The sequence below is a fragment of the Parasteatoda tepidariorum genome, chromosome 6 (assembly GCF_982258835.1).
Source record: "Parasteatoda tepidariorum strain Cologne lab strain chromosome 6, Ptep-v5.0, whole genome shotgun sequence".
NCBI classification, from domain to species: Eukaryota; Metazoa; Arthropoda; class Arachnida; order Araneae; family Theridiidae; genus Parasteatoda; species Parasteatoda tepidariorum.
In genome coordinates, this window is record NC_141760.1 from 35,345,236 (window position 1) to 35,360,466 (window position 15,231).

The 15,231-nt window shown below is 27.5% G+C and overlaps 1 protein-coding gene across 2 annotated transcripts; it reads right to left on the reverse strand.

Annotated features, from left to right (window-relative positions):
• Window positions 1-425: 425 nt before the first annotated feature.
• On the reverse strand, window positions 426-14,946 carry LOC107437591 (scavenger receptor class B member 1). 2 transcript variants are annotated; one of them, XM_087165633.1, is made up of 2 exons: window positions 13,069-14,946; window positions 426-597 (listed from the first exon to the last, which is right to left on the reverse strand). In XM_087165633.1, the coding sequence occupies exon 1, from the start codon at window positions 14,819-14,821 to the stop codon at window positions 13,088-13,090; it is 1,734 nt and encodes a 577-aa protein (XP_087021759.1). In that variant the 5' UTR covers window positions 14,822-14,946; the 3' UTR covers window positions 426-597; window positions 13,069-13,087. The 2 variants fall into 2 exon arrangements, with proteins under 2 accessions (XP_087021759.1, XP_087021760.1); XM_087165634.1 differs by lacking the exon at window positions 13,069-14,946 and adding an exon at window positions 5,544-7,273.
• Between the last annotated feature and the right edge of the window lie 285 nt (window positions 14,947-15,231).

The following is a 15,231-nucleotide window of genomic DNA, read 5'->3' on the forward strand; positions in this document are numbered from 1 at the left end:
CTCGTAACGCAAATGCTGATTAGTTCCATCAAAATGTCCTCCACGAAGGCTAGTTTGTCCCAATCCTTGATCTCTGAGTTCCCTTGTCTTCTGGATTGGGAACAGGGCCTTGGAGCTGAATATTGATAGTCAGAATTTTGTCGCAATTTTGTGACCCTTAAAGTATGTAAAAATGTTATTTAAGAGTAGTTATTACAGAACATTTTGTATGTTCACGCACCTACATGAAAGATTTTTTTCCGTTTCTATTGCAAATTTCAACAAAAAATTAGTAAATAAATAAAAGCATTGAACTGCTTTCGAAAACAAACTGAACTATGAACTGAATTCTTTTTAAAATTTTCTCCCAACAAATACATAAAAAATTTAACTCTAGATGGAATTTAATTATATAGAATTTATATCAGGAAATAATGAGAATAATCCACAAATATAAATAATGTATTTTTACATTTACATACTAAACAATATACACGTATATTTTAAATCCAGATCTTGCAAATAAGTTAATACAAAATATTTCTTAAATCAAAATAAAATGTAGAGTTAAGTTAAATGAATGAATATCACGAAGTCTTCTCAGCTTCTGGATTCGTTCTATAAGAAAAAGAAAACAAAATTAATTACGTATCTAAATAAGATTATTCAGGTTATCCTTCGCTCCCCTTCTTATTGTATCAAAGTGCAAACGATTTTCTCGACCACAAATTCATTTCCAAACGATACACAATTTAAAAAATTTTATTGGAATGTTGTTAATGCTATATATTGTTTTTCGGTATACCACTACACTGTACGAAGAATTTTGCAGGCATTTTGATTAAGTTTCGATATGCTTCAAAAACAACTCATAAACGTTGTATTTCAAATGCTATGGCGTAGTTATGTTGTGATGCCATATTTTTGTTACAAAGAAAACTTAAATATTATAGATAAAGCCTACAAACGATATTAAATGGAAAAATATAAATGAATTTTCACTCGCCAATGAAATCAGTGCATTGAATTGATTATAGCAAACGAGATTTTCAGTGTTTTGATGAAAACTTAAATTCAGACTGTTTTTGCCGTTTTCATAAGTTTCAAAAAGGTTACATTTATATTCAAAATTTTGATAATTTATAATTTGTTAATTATTATTATTAATGCATTTATTATTTTCATCGAAACCTTTTAATGACTTTAACTATTTTCTGCCCGTAAAAATTGTGTAATTTATTTCATAATCCTCTTGAATTAGTACTTTTCCAAACTCATCGATGTATTAAACTATCATTAGACAAAAAAATGTCATTAAAAAACTTTGTTTCAAAATCAGTCATAAACTTACAAAAATGTGAAAAGACTGTAAACGCTTTACCGGTATCTGACTTAATACTTAAACCTAAGTACTATTTACTAATATCAATATACCCTATGCGTTTACAATTTCATATTCTAATTTTCGCATTCATAATTCGAAATCAAAACCATTAATAAACAATTTTTAAACACTTAGATATTAATAATTATAATAATTAAACTTATTTTAAAGCGATTTGCAATTTCATTTAAACAAAAAATTGGGTGTTTTTAAATTTAATTTTTACATGTTCTAATAGATTCCTTGAAAAATATATGCATACTACAAAGTAGATGTCAACAACATTATTAGTCATCGTGTACTATTATTAGTCATCGTGTGAAAAATTTGATTAGTCTGCTCGCGAATTGCATTCAGCCTACAAATAGCAAGTTCTATATGCTTGATCAAATTTGATGAAACGATTCTTATGCTAACGCAAATATTGCAAAATACGTAACTTAAAAAGTTCCTCTCATTCATTTTTTCATAAATATTTGTTATTTGAATAGCAACAAAATGATTAGCCACCTTTTCACATTGATTAAGAGAATATATTTTTAAAAAAATACTTTTGTGAAAAAAAAACAATAATTTCCATTAAAAAAGTTATTTACTTGTATTATGCTATTATTTAGTTAAAATCCTAAAACTTATTAAGTACTCATCTGGAAACAATACTAAAGAAAAATTCAATTTGATGTAAAAATATCCCCTTTGAAAAAAATGTGGATTATTATCAACATATTGTACCAAGACTTTCATTTTAAAATAAAATTTTGTTTTCAATTTTTAAATGTTCGTACTTTATATTACGATAAGAGGAAGAAGTGTTTATAAGTGAACTTTATTTTTATCGGAATAAGGTCAAAAAGTGCGACTGACCTTCGTACAGATGAATCATTAACCATATAGTCAGATTCATCACACCGATAAGATCTTGTGCAAAACAACTTTAAATTTTTTTATTCATTAGTCATTATTTTATTTATAAATGTACGAAAAATAATCAAAATCTAATCATTATTTCAAAAGCACATTAACTAAGAAAATAAAGAAAAAACTAAAATAAATGCAACTCCTTTCTTTTACATGATATCATTTGAAATGCATTTTTCTACCGTTTACAGAGAATAGACTGTGATAATAGAAAAGGAATGTGATAAGAATTTATCGAACAATATAGAATTGAACGGTAAAGATCTTTAGTTGAACTTGAAGTTCACTTGCAAAAGTTCAAGGTTCAATTAGCTTCTTTTCACACATTTGTATAAGACAGACCTGATGACATCTCCAAAAATAAAATCACAGAAAAGGAAATACCAGTTGTTTATAATAACTGTTGTAGAAAAAAAGAACGATTTTTTTCCAGTAAAATTTCGACAAATATGACCGTTAATTCTTTCAAATTTTTTTAGGTTTTAACAAACTTAAAATCTTTGGAATGATTTGCTATAGGAATGAAAATATAAATCTAAAATTAATCTATTCTTAACGAAAATAATGACTTCCTTAAAAGTAATGCATCCCTAGAAAATGTCAAATTACTTGCATATTTAATAAATTTTTGCACAGCTTTATAGTGCACTAAGAAAAATTACCAAAAGCACCAGAATATGGTAAACTTTATCATGCTTTTGGCTCCATAGGAACACCAAAAACCTCGGTTAATTTTACAGAAGCGCTTTGGTAATGGTTTTGGTAAAATTAAAAATAAAATATGGTTCTATTATATGTGATAAAGTTCAATAAATGTGGTAGTTTTATCATAAAACATTCGATCTTGTCCTAAAAACCATTTATTCGGTTAAATTTTCTATTCAGCTTTGTATTTTTTACTAAATTTATGGTAATAAGAACTATAATTTTTAAAACTGGAATTCCGGCAAAGCGTTACTATATGAATGGAAAAGTTACCAAATGAATGGTTTAAATACCATTTCAGTTTTTAGTACCAGAATTACGTTTTTTTTTAAACCAAATATTCCATTACTTACAATATGGTCATTTTATCTGATTTTTTTTTTTGTGTAATGATAAATTTAAAGAAAATCTAAATGTTCACCTTAATAAGAAAATTCTATTAAAATTCTAAAAAACTACAAAAAATTCTAGTACGTTGCTCGAAGATTTTCACGTACTAAGTTGCAATCTTAATTGTTCGAAAGTTTAACTAAGTAATATATGTTCACTATATTCATAGTTACGAAATACGAAGCATACATTCTCAGAAAAAAGTATTTTTACTTTAAACATTATTATTTTTATTAGCACTGTTAAATTTATATTTTTCTCAATAGAGTTAGACTCAAGTCCATAAAGTTATGGGGTTAGCCACAACCTGGGATAAATGGTCCAAAAAGTTGGCCATGAAAATTATCGTAAATTTGTGCTCTGATTTGTTACTTTCCTTTTGTGTATATTTCACCCTATCTCAATTGCTATTTGAAGAAACAAAAAAAATTGCACACAATTTTTAAAATTGTTGATACAAAGGCAATTTCTTTTAAAAAAATATTTTTATTTAAATTGTTTATCGGAATTTTATTATTTTACCTAAGAAAGGTCAAAACATTTTAGAATTGTAACACATACAAACCTAAATTTCATTTTAATTAATAAACCAAATTGAAATTTAAGTGAAATTGGTCGTATAGTTTCAGAGCAATAAAATTTCAAAAAGTCATATTTTTAAATTTTTACGTATCAAAAACTATTCGACCGATTACGTTCAAATTTCGGATTTTTCTTTTCAGTTAAAATTATATAGTTTTTAATGAACTTTGCGTACCTTATAATTCAATTTTCATTTTATTATTAAAATAAATGAAAAAAAACTGTAAAAAAAGTATTTAAATAATTTTTTTGCGTGGAATTATGATCACTCTTCAACCAGCAAAAGTGATTAAATTTTAACTGAAGCTCTGCGTCAGTGGTTTTCTGACCATTATAGACAGAATGTATAATCTCATTATTGCAAATTGAAACTCACCGTCAATCGAAATTTTGACCTTTGTCTGATAAAGTTTTTAGTTTCTAACTGAAACTTGGCGTCTGATGCTAATTCAAGTTACAATAGATTACCGATCGCTGCAAGAAGTTTTTTTCGACAAATATAATTTATCGTCAATCAAAATTTCAACCGGTTTCCGAATAGCTAGATTGTTTAAACTTTAACTTACATTAACCCTTTGCTTATATTAGCCCTTGCTTATATTAACCCTTTGTTCCTTGTTAAACCATTACATGTGGTCCACGTGTTGTACCAGGCGTAAGCAAAAGGTTTAGCTGGATCACTGTGCTTACTGCAAAAACGAGTTGATATCGTTTTCTAAATGATGCAAGCAAAATATTTGGCCATTTAAAAGCCAAGCGAAAATTTTATGACTTTCCATTAACAAACAAACTGAGTCATAACAAGTAAATATTTTAAGGATTTGAATATTATATGTTTTTTAAGTTGACTTTGTCAGACTATAAACGCAAATAAAATTCCATCACCTGCGAAATTCCTTACTGCCTATGTGTTATGAAAAGAATGTTCCGTACGACTTTCGTTCCGTACTGACTGGCAAAAATAAGGTTTTTTTTCGTTCTTAGTTCGCTTGGAATGAGATACTTCTTAGTTTCTTTTTCTTGTTATTATTATTCTAATATATGCTACTTAATAAACTAAATTATCCATAATTTATTATTCGAAACTAAACTCTATTTTCACCTAAAAGTTTTTAAATTTATTTTATTCCTGTATTCGTGAATACCACGTTATTAACTTTTAGATAAAAAGGCACCGAATGTAAATATTGTTTCGTTTCCTTATTACATATCCTTTACATAACTTAGCTTGTAGAAAAAAGTTTAAAAAAAATTTGAATTTTTTTGAAATAATGCATTTGAAAAGCTGAAAAACATATCTACTTCTTATACACTTCTGGATAAAAGAGGAAAGGGTGATAAATTTATAATAATTGGAAGTATTTGAATTAGAAAGAAATACATAACATAAAAAATAAAGATAATAAATTTATAATGGAATCGGAAAAGTCGCTATGATTTTGAAAAGAAACATGCTTAAGCAATACAATTTTTTTTAATGCTACGATTTCTGGTAATTTTTTTGATTTCTATGACTTTCTGCTCCAATAGAAATCACTCTGGTTATGAAAACAGCAAAAAATTGCACAAATTATCACATACTTACCAAATATGAAAGCCCTGATACAAAAATTCTATCTTCATGGATAAAGCAATCACCTTGCTGCATGTGAATCTGTTTGTTTTAAGGAGTCCCCATCATACTGTTCCCCCTGATCACCCGCTAAACCACCATAACTTGATGAGGATACTTCACTGGTATTCTTGTTTTTTTCCAGTTCTTCCTTCTTTTCTTCCTGGATATTCAAAAGAGGATCTTCATCGTCCTTCTGAGAGCGAGTAATAATAACCGCACCGCAAATTATCAGAACCAATGATGCTAAAAGCAAAAAGCCACAAACGCTGTAAACGATATACTTGGGGTTGTTTAACTGACCTTTAAAAAAGTCTGCCCAATCTTCGCTTAAATGAATATTAATATCAACCCAAAAGACAGGAAATATTCCTTCAGGCACATTGTCGAACTGCAGCACACCTCGCACTCGTTCCATCTGGATATTCATTTGAAATTTAATAGAAATATTCATGGTGAAGCCAGAAATTGGTTCGACATCCATGTAAGAGCCATGAACATCCGATTTCGGGCTCAAGCCGTTAATGGCTTTCACGTAAGAGGGATCAGCCATGTGGAAATGGGGATATGAAAGTAAGGCTGGTGCATCAAACTGGCATGGACCAACATCTAAGACACCAGATGCACGCTCTCCGTGGACTTCGTAACAAGCATTATCAGGATTTTCTGTACTATTGCCAAACACCATTGCAGTTGGTTCGAATCTTTTCAAAGGCACTCCCCATGAGCTGGTGTCACCAATATAATCGTAAGTGATTGATCTGCAGAAGATGGATTGGAAAAACGTATAAGATTCCGGTGTATCAGGCAAAGGTGGACCCATCTCAACGTTGGTACCATTGATATCATTGCAGTTGTCCCCTTTCCAAAAGTTTAACTTTTCATTCCCATTCCAGGATGTGATGACATTCGTAAGCGATGCGTCATCCACACCAGTGAAGACTGTAAATTCGCCATCATCGGTATCATTTTTATCATAAAGCCACATAAACATCCCATCTTTAAATGGGATGTTGGGTTTCAGCACTGGAGCATACTTGATTATGGGATCTTCATAGCCTTCATATGTAAGTTCTCGAACCTTTCTTTGAATTATTACGCTTTCCGATTCGAATTTCATGGCAACGGAATAGAATATTCTCCAGAAAATGTTCCAATCCTTCAGCATGTTTGCACCAATAATCATGGGGCCATTCAAAGTAGTGATGACATCATCCAGACTTCCTGCAGACAATTCTGGCTGGAAGTGCCATACCCTAGTTTCACGGTAAGTTACGGTGCCATTAGGATGCCATTTAGGATTGTGCTTAATCCATTTACCCTTATAAACGTAAGGGCCAACTTCAGTGACGTTTAATGGTTCGTCTTTGTTTAAGAAAGCGTCACCATTTGTGATATTGAAGAAATAAATGTTCTCATTAATAGGAAGTGGAATGTCTTCCCATGTCTTCGCTCCTAAAGAACCATCAGATAGTGTTATAGTTTTTGCCAGCATCTGCTTGTAAAGTGTAGGAAAAATACTCAAGATTGCAATCGAGAGAACAAAGAAGACAGAAGCAATTCCTATCATCCATTTAGCAGCTTTAGGCGACATACACTTTTTAGCCATTTTTTTTTTATCCTTCACCCGATCAGGGCAGTTCACGAAAAGAATATTTCATGTTTTGCTTTGGTTATGACTATTATCTGCTGTAAAAGTGGCGATTATGAATCACGAGGAGAAAAGATAACAATAAAAGTTCAAAAAAATCACCCGTTAAATTGATAAGATATGTTTTGTGCATAGTTTTCTCTCGCCTATTACATTTTCTTTACTGCAGTCATAATTTAAAATAAAATAGCAGTTAAAAACATGCGATAGTTAAAATGAAAATGAAAGAGGACACCCTTTATATTTTTATTTATTGACTAAAAAAATAAACAATTTCAACATCTTCTTATAAAATAAATCAATGAATAAAAGTACTAGATAATAATTAAATATGAAAGTTTTTTTCTTAATGCTTGGAAAAAAAACACTGATAAAGTACGATTTTCTAAATGATCACAGATCGACATAATTCGAACCAAATTATAGATTATATTTATTTTTATAATTTGTTCCATAAGTAGCAAAAGTGGTGCTCCTCAGCTCAGTTTTAATACATAATTATAGTTTCAGTTTCTAGTTTCACAATTTATTTCATTTTATAGGGAAAAAAATTTAATTTGTAGATTATTAGTTTTTATATGTCTTTATAGATTTTTTTTGTCTCTGAAAATTATTCAGTTTAAAGTTAATTTAAAAAAGGCTTTGGGTTGTATCAACCTGTTCAAGCAGTAGAGCAGATTGGGTTGAGCTAATGAAAACAAAATACTAATTTACATTTAGTAACATGCACTTGATTTGTATACTTAGATAAAAATTAGCGGAAATTGACATTAAAGTAAATCGTTACGTTAACTAATATATTATTTTTACTCAGCAAAACATAATAAAACTCTAAAATAAATAAACTGAAAACAATCAGCTTAAATATTAAAATTAAGCTGGTTAGAATGGATAATTATAGTTATTATTTTTTCGTTAATCTAGAAGAAGAGGATTATATTTAATCGTATTTGATTAAACATGTTTCTTTACATGTTTCATATTTATTTTATTTTATTTTTTCATCTTCGCAAAACCGCACAGATATTTTTTTCGAATTCCTTAAATTATAAGTTGTCGGATATACAAGAGTTAAAAAAGTTAATTCGAATTAACATTATAATAACAAATTACAAATACATGAAAAAATTAAACATAAAAAAGCTTTTTAAATCAATTTTTAGTTAAAATAAATTAACCAGATTTACACTCACTTTATTTAAGTTTATAGTAATGTAGATGTAGAGCATTAAATTTATTCGCGTGTCTAACAGCAGAGCATTAAATACTTCAGATAAACAAACTGGTTTTTTCTCTCCTAGATTTCTTCAAAACATAAAATATTGCGCAATTAAATATTTTAAAAAAAAGTTATGAATTGGTATGAAAGTCATGAGCTTGTGAGCTCGATGCATATCTGGAACAAATCTGCGGGAAGACAGTCGGGTTATAATTTGGCAAGTATAATAGAAGGTGATACACCAGATGGTCTCTAGACCCGGTTTGTAACAATAGTAGTTGTAGCGATTGTATTATAACGATTTTAATTAAGTAGTAAGATTATAACGATAAGATTACATAAATTGTATTGATAAGATTAGTTGTAGCAATTATTATTTTGGTTGTAGCAGTTATTATTGTAGATTTATTATTCTGGAAACAAATTCAAATTGTTTCGTTTTAATTAAAATTTTTATTTTCCAATAACATGATGCAATTAAAAAAAAAACAATTTATAATAAGATTAATTTTATCCCATTTTTTAATTCCTTTTCCTGATATATATATATATATATATATATATATATATATATATATATATATATATATATATATATATATATATATATATATATATATATATATATATATATATATATATAATATATATATATATATATATATATATATATATATATATATATATATATATATATATATATATATATATATAATATATATATATATATATATATATATATATATATATATATATATATATATATATATATATATATATATATATATATATATATGTATATATATATATATATATATATATATATAATATATATATATATATATATATATATATATATATATATATATATATATATATATATATATATATATATATATATATATATATATATATATATATATATATATATATATATATATATATATATATATATATATATATATATATATATATATATATATATATATATATATATATATATATATATATATATATATATATATATATATATATATATATATATATATACGCATCCCTTGAAAAAATCTCCTTCAAAATGGAGCAATGATTACCATGAAATACCTTTTAGTTAAACCATAAATAATGAAAAAATAAAATGATAATTAAATAAAGGGTTAGAAATCTAATTAAAGTAAGGACACAATTATGATTAAAGTAAAGGAATAAAATATAAAAATCAAATTATATGAAACCAATCGAGAATATCAATGAACAATTCTTCAAAAAAATGTGTATTGTATATTTCAATTCCTAGATAATCTTGAAATATGAACACTATAACTTAAAATAACTCTTTGTTAATAAAAAATGGATTATAAAAAAATAAAATAAGGATAATAAAAAGTAACTAATAAAAAATAAATAAAGAAATTTCAAGCAACTATCTTTAATAAAAATCTATCCAAACACTTAAAATAATTCGTAATGAATGATAAAAAAAATTATCTGAAGTAAATAAAATAAATAAAAATAAGGAAATACAGACAGATAAAAATAAAAAAAACTAAATGGATTTTTATCAGAACGTTTCTTAAACAGAAATGAATAAAAATAAAGAAAATATTGAGAGGGGAAAAAAAACAAATAAGAAGCAAAATTTGTGTCAACGTTATTTTTAAAAAGAAAAGGTAAGGCAATGAATATTGAAAAAATAAGGATAACTAAGCAATGTCAAAGAAAAAATATTACAATCAAAAAATTCACCAAAATTTCTTCGTGTGATTTATTTTCTTTTTAATAAATATGTAAGAAAATTGTTGAATTTCTGTCTTGCGTATTATATGATTGCGCATGATTAGCATTTCAAAAAAACAGGATAACACTATTTCTATACTTTTTAGCAAATTCTTACTTCTTAGACCATTGTAAATTGAGAAAAATTAATAAATAAAGAGCTTTCATGTGAGTCGAATCATAAACATAATAGAAAAAAGAGCGATTTGTATAAATGGCTAGCATTAAAATTTCTATGAATATAATATTTTCTAACATAACATTTCATATTACTTCAATTCGAGTAATAAAAAGTGTAATTCCTCAAAAATTTATTTTTATTTGCAAATAATCAATAAAAAAGTCATCGATAATCCTCGCTTTATCTTATCTTTTATCTCAGTTTATAAAATATAGTTGCGCTTTATAATAATTGTGAGACAAGTATTTCAATCAATGAAGTTTCGAGAGAAACGTTTTTCAACGATCGACATCAATATTTTCCTAATGCGTCAAAAAATAAACAAATTATGACAAAAAAGTATCACATCGAAAAAAATTAATAAATCGAGAAAAAAAATCATATAATACGTAAATTCATGGTTAAGAGAGAAAAAACAAAAACACTATCAAAATCTAGCGAATCACTGGTGAGTTTGGCAGAACTGAAAACACGAAACCTGTTAGATTGTAGAAAAAAATAGAGAAGAATTGCAAAACCAATTATTAGAAATACATTCAAGTTCGATCAAGCAATCAAATTGGTTTTCTTCCCACCTTTCATAACAGTGATTCGCTAGATTTCGATAGCATTTTATTTCCTCTAATGTAAATATCAATGTCGTAATGCAATCTTTTGACTTCATTTTTGACAAGTATTTTAAAAATATGAATTAAAAACAGTCATTATGGAACATCCAATAGATATGCAGCCACGTAGAGAATTTAAAAAATGTGGTTACAATACCCTAAGTCAGAGGTTTCCAAGTGGTATTCTCTGAAACCGTAGCGTTCTGTGGAAGAGTTAAAGGAGTTCCAGCTGTCAGAACTTTTTTTATGCTAGCAATGATTTTTAAAACCTATATTTATATTCAGATTCAATTAATACTCCATCATTTAATTAATCGTTTGATTATCTTTATGAAATTATTTAAAGCAAAGCCAATGAAAAAAGAATTGGCAAATTTATTCATTTTTTTTAAAAAAAATATAGTTTTCTGATAACAATATCTAGAATAAATTAAGAAGAAGACGCATGTATATGAAAATTTCATTAGTATTTTCCTTCGCGCTTTTTAAATCAAATTGAACAAACTAAATTCGTTAATAAAGAAAGATATTTCCTTGGGAACCATTTTAAACATTTATAGCACTTCTTTTCAACTTTCATTTCAACGGAAACCATAATTTATCTTATTTGTTTCATTTTCAGCTTATACACCAAAAACATATTCTGAGCAAAACTAGAAACAGGTCTAGGTATGCAAATTCAACTGTTGGATCTGAAAACCTAATTAATGATAAAAAAAACTAAGTTAATTAATGATAAAAAAAAATTTATTCCCTTTATTAGTAAAAATAAAGTAGTCTTTTATTGATTGTAAATGTTTTTATATACTTTATTTAAAAAGAATTTGAGTTTCGCCGAAAGACAGTCAATCATTTAGGATTCCATAACCGAAAAAAATTGGGAATCGTTGATCTATACAGTGATTCTCAACCACTGTGCCGCGGCACTTTTGCGTCCCGCCAAATTCTTAAAATGTGCCGCCAAATATTTAAATGATGCAATAAAAATAATAATGCCTTTTTTTATTTTATATATATATATATATATATATATATATATATATATATATATATATATATATATATATATATATATATATATATATATATATATATATATATATATATATATATATATATATATATATATATATATATATATATATATATATATATATATATATATATATATATATATATATATATATATATATATATATATATATTATATATAAATTATAAAAAGCGTATATAAATACGCTTTTTATGATTTTTCCACGCTTTAACAGCGTGAACATCTTTGTCGACGATTGTCTCTGACAATATTTAAATAATTTAAAATAAGATGGAAGTGTTCAAATTGTCTTTGACACACAATTTTAAAATATGTTGAAATAAGTAGGAAATTTAATGACTATTAAAAATATTAATTAACAAAGGAAAGCAAGCTAAATATTAACTTTCAAACGGAAATACAAGATAATCATTAAAGTAAGCTATGCAATTAATAAACAAATTAACGAAGTATAACTAAAAAAAACAAATGCTAGTATATTAAAAAACAAATTAACGAAGGATAAATTACAAAAAAATAAGTTAACAATTAATAATTAGCAAAAAAACTAGTGAACAAGAAATCACAAAAAAATAACAGTTAATTTGAAAAAACTAACAGTTAATAACTATAGAAAACAAGCTAGCAATTAATAACTATAGAAAACAAGCTAACAATTAATAACTAGCAAGAAAAATAACTAACTGTTACTAACTAATAAAAAATTAGTCGAAACAAATCATTAATCTCGTAATAAAAGTGCTTTTGTTTTACATATTATTTTATTTTACATTCAAAATTATTATCACTAACTATTTAACACAGTTTATAATAGGTAAGTGAACTACTTTTAATCTAATTTTTTTCATTGTGTGCCGTCAAATTTCGAAATCGTTAAAAGTGTGCCGCAACACAAAAAAGGTTGAGAATCACTGATCTATATGAATGAATGTCCATTAAGAGTTAAAATGTGATCTATGCATAACATTCAATTAATCATTAGAAAATTTAATAAATAGTTAGTCTTTACCTTTTGAATAACTGATAGCTTAAGGAACGACAGCTCTGACGAGATAAGTATGAATTGTTTCCGTCTTTTTCGGATCAGCAGTACTCGTTGCGTCTGGTTTCTCGGGACTCATTTTTAATATTTCTCTAGCATTGTCTGGTAAGACTTGATAGAGATCTTTAACACGTTTTTCGCCTGAACTGATGATTGATGTACTATTTGTTGTTGCTCCTCTTGGAATTTCAAAAGTGCCGTCCGATGAATTAAAATTGTCACGACAATAAGTTGATGAATAAGAATTCTGTCTGCCCTTTTCTAAAAGTGACTTCGTCTCTTCAGCATCGACCTCATTTTGGCAGTGTATTATATACAGTCCAAATACGAACACGAAGCTGGCTATCACTATCAATGCACCAAGAATTGAATAAGCAAGTTGCTTCAACTCCTTTAGTTGAAAATGCATAGATTTCGCCATATCATCATCAATTTCAGCTAGCATTTCCATCCAAAATATGGGATAAACTCCTGAAGTAACATTATGAAATTGACTGAGGTATTGGTTTTGGTTTATATAAACGTTAACCTGAAATCTCATGGCTAGAGAAACTGAAGCTCCTGTTACCGGCTCAACATCTATGTAAGACTCGTGCAAAGAGGCATTAGGATTGAGTCCATTAACCTTGTCCAAATAGGAATCATCAGCTAAATAGAAATGAGGGAATGAGAGCAACACTGGTGCATTAAATTGACAAGAACTTATATTGAATACGCCAGAAGGAATAGGCGATGATGTCTGGTTCAGTTTGTAACTTTCGTCAAAGCAGTAATTATCTGGATTGTCCTTTGCATTTGCAAACACCTTTGCAGAGTTTTTGAATCGCTTGGATTCGATACCCCTGTGATGTCGACTTCCTACATAATCGAATGTCATGGACCGGCAAAATATCGGTTGGAAAAAAGTGTAAGTAGTCTGATTTTCTCTAACTGGTGGTCCAACTTCTGCATTGGTGCCTTCGATCTTGTTGCACTTGCTGCCTTCCTCCCAGTATGATAGTTCAGAAGATCCGTTCCAGGTCTTGATGAAATTCAGTTTCGAATGATTATATTGACCAGTATAAACTGTGAATTCCCCATCGTCTGTATCGTTCCTTTTATACAACCAAGAAAAAATTCCCTTTTCGAAAGGCATTTTCTGAAATAGTTTCCCCCACCACAATATCGAATCTTTATAACCTCCAAAAGCAATCTCATGTATGGCCTTTTTAATCACCAGTTGTTCTTGGAAAAAAACTCTAAAAGCATAATCTGCAGCTTCTTGAGTATACTTTCCCTTATTCTGAAGAAAGGAGCTGGCAAATATTAGTGGACCATTGAGAGTGTAAATAGTGTCGTTTTCAGTTCCTTCTGAATGTTCTGGATCAAAATAGAATGATTTACGTTCCTTGTAAGATACAGTTCCGTTCTGCCATTCCAGATCTTCTTTAATCCATTTGCTTTTGTAGGTATAAGGCCCAACTTGTTCTACCTCTAGTGGCCAACCATATTTAACAAATTTATCGTGATTAGTAATGTTATAAAAGTAAAGCTTCTGGTAGATAGGTAAAGGTAAATCTTTCCACATATCGTAAAGCACGGTATTTTTTACTAAGGTGGTTTGCTTCGCCAGTTGGGTTCTATAGATTGCTGGAAAAGCTATTAAAACAATCAGAGACAAAATTAGTAGAAAGCCTCCTATGAGGCCTAAAAACACGCCTTTTCCTCGAGAATAGCCCATTTTCAGAAGCTCTTGCCGATAAGTTTTGGGGACAGACTGGGGTAGTAACTAAATTTTACCAAAGTGAAACTTTATCAGTCCCTTTTACAAATGAGATAAAAACTGACCAAACAGAATTATATTCACAATCGCACGATTCCCTGGACAAGTTTACTCCATTTCCTAAGATAAGATTGTAAGGATATGAATCATTATTTGGTTAAAAATTAGCTATTGGGAATAACTAATTTTACTCTTACGCATTTTATCCTATTTTAAAAATAAGTATTTCGATGCATAATATTTATTATATAATATTTATTATATAATATTTATTACATAATATTTATTAAATAATATTCATTATGTAACATTTATTATATACTATTTATTATATAATATTTATTACATAATATTTATTATATCATATA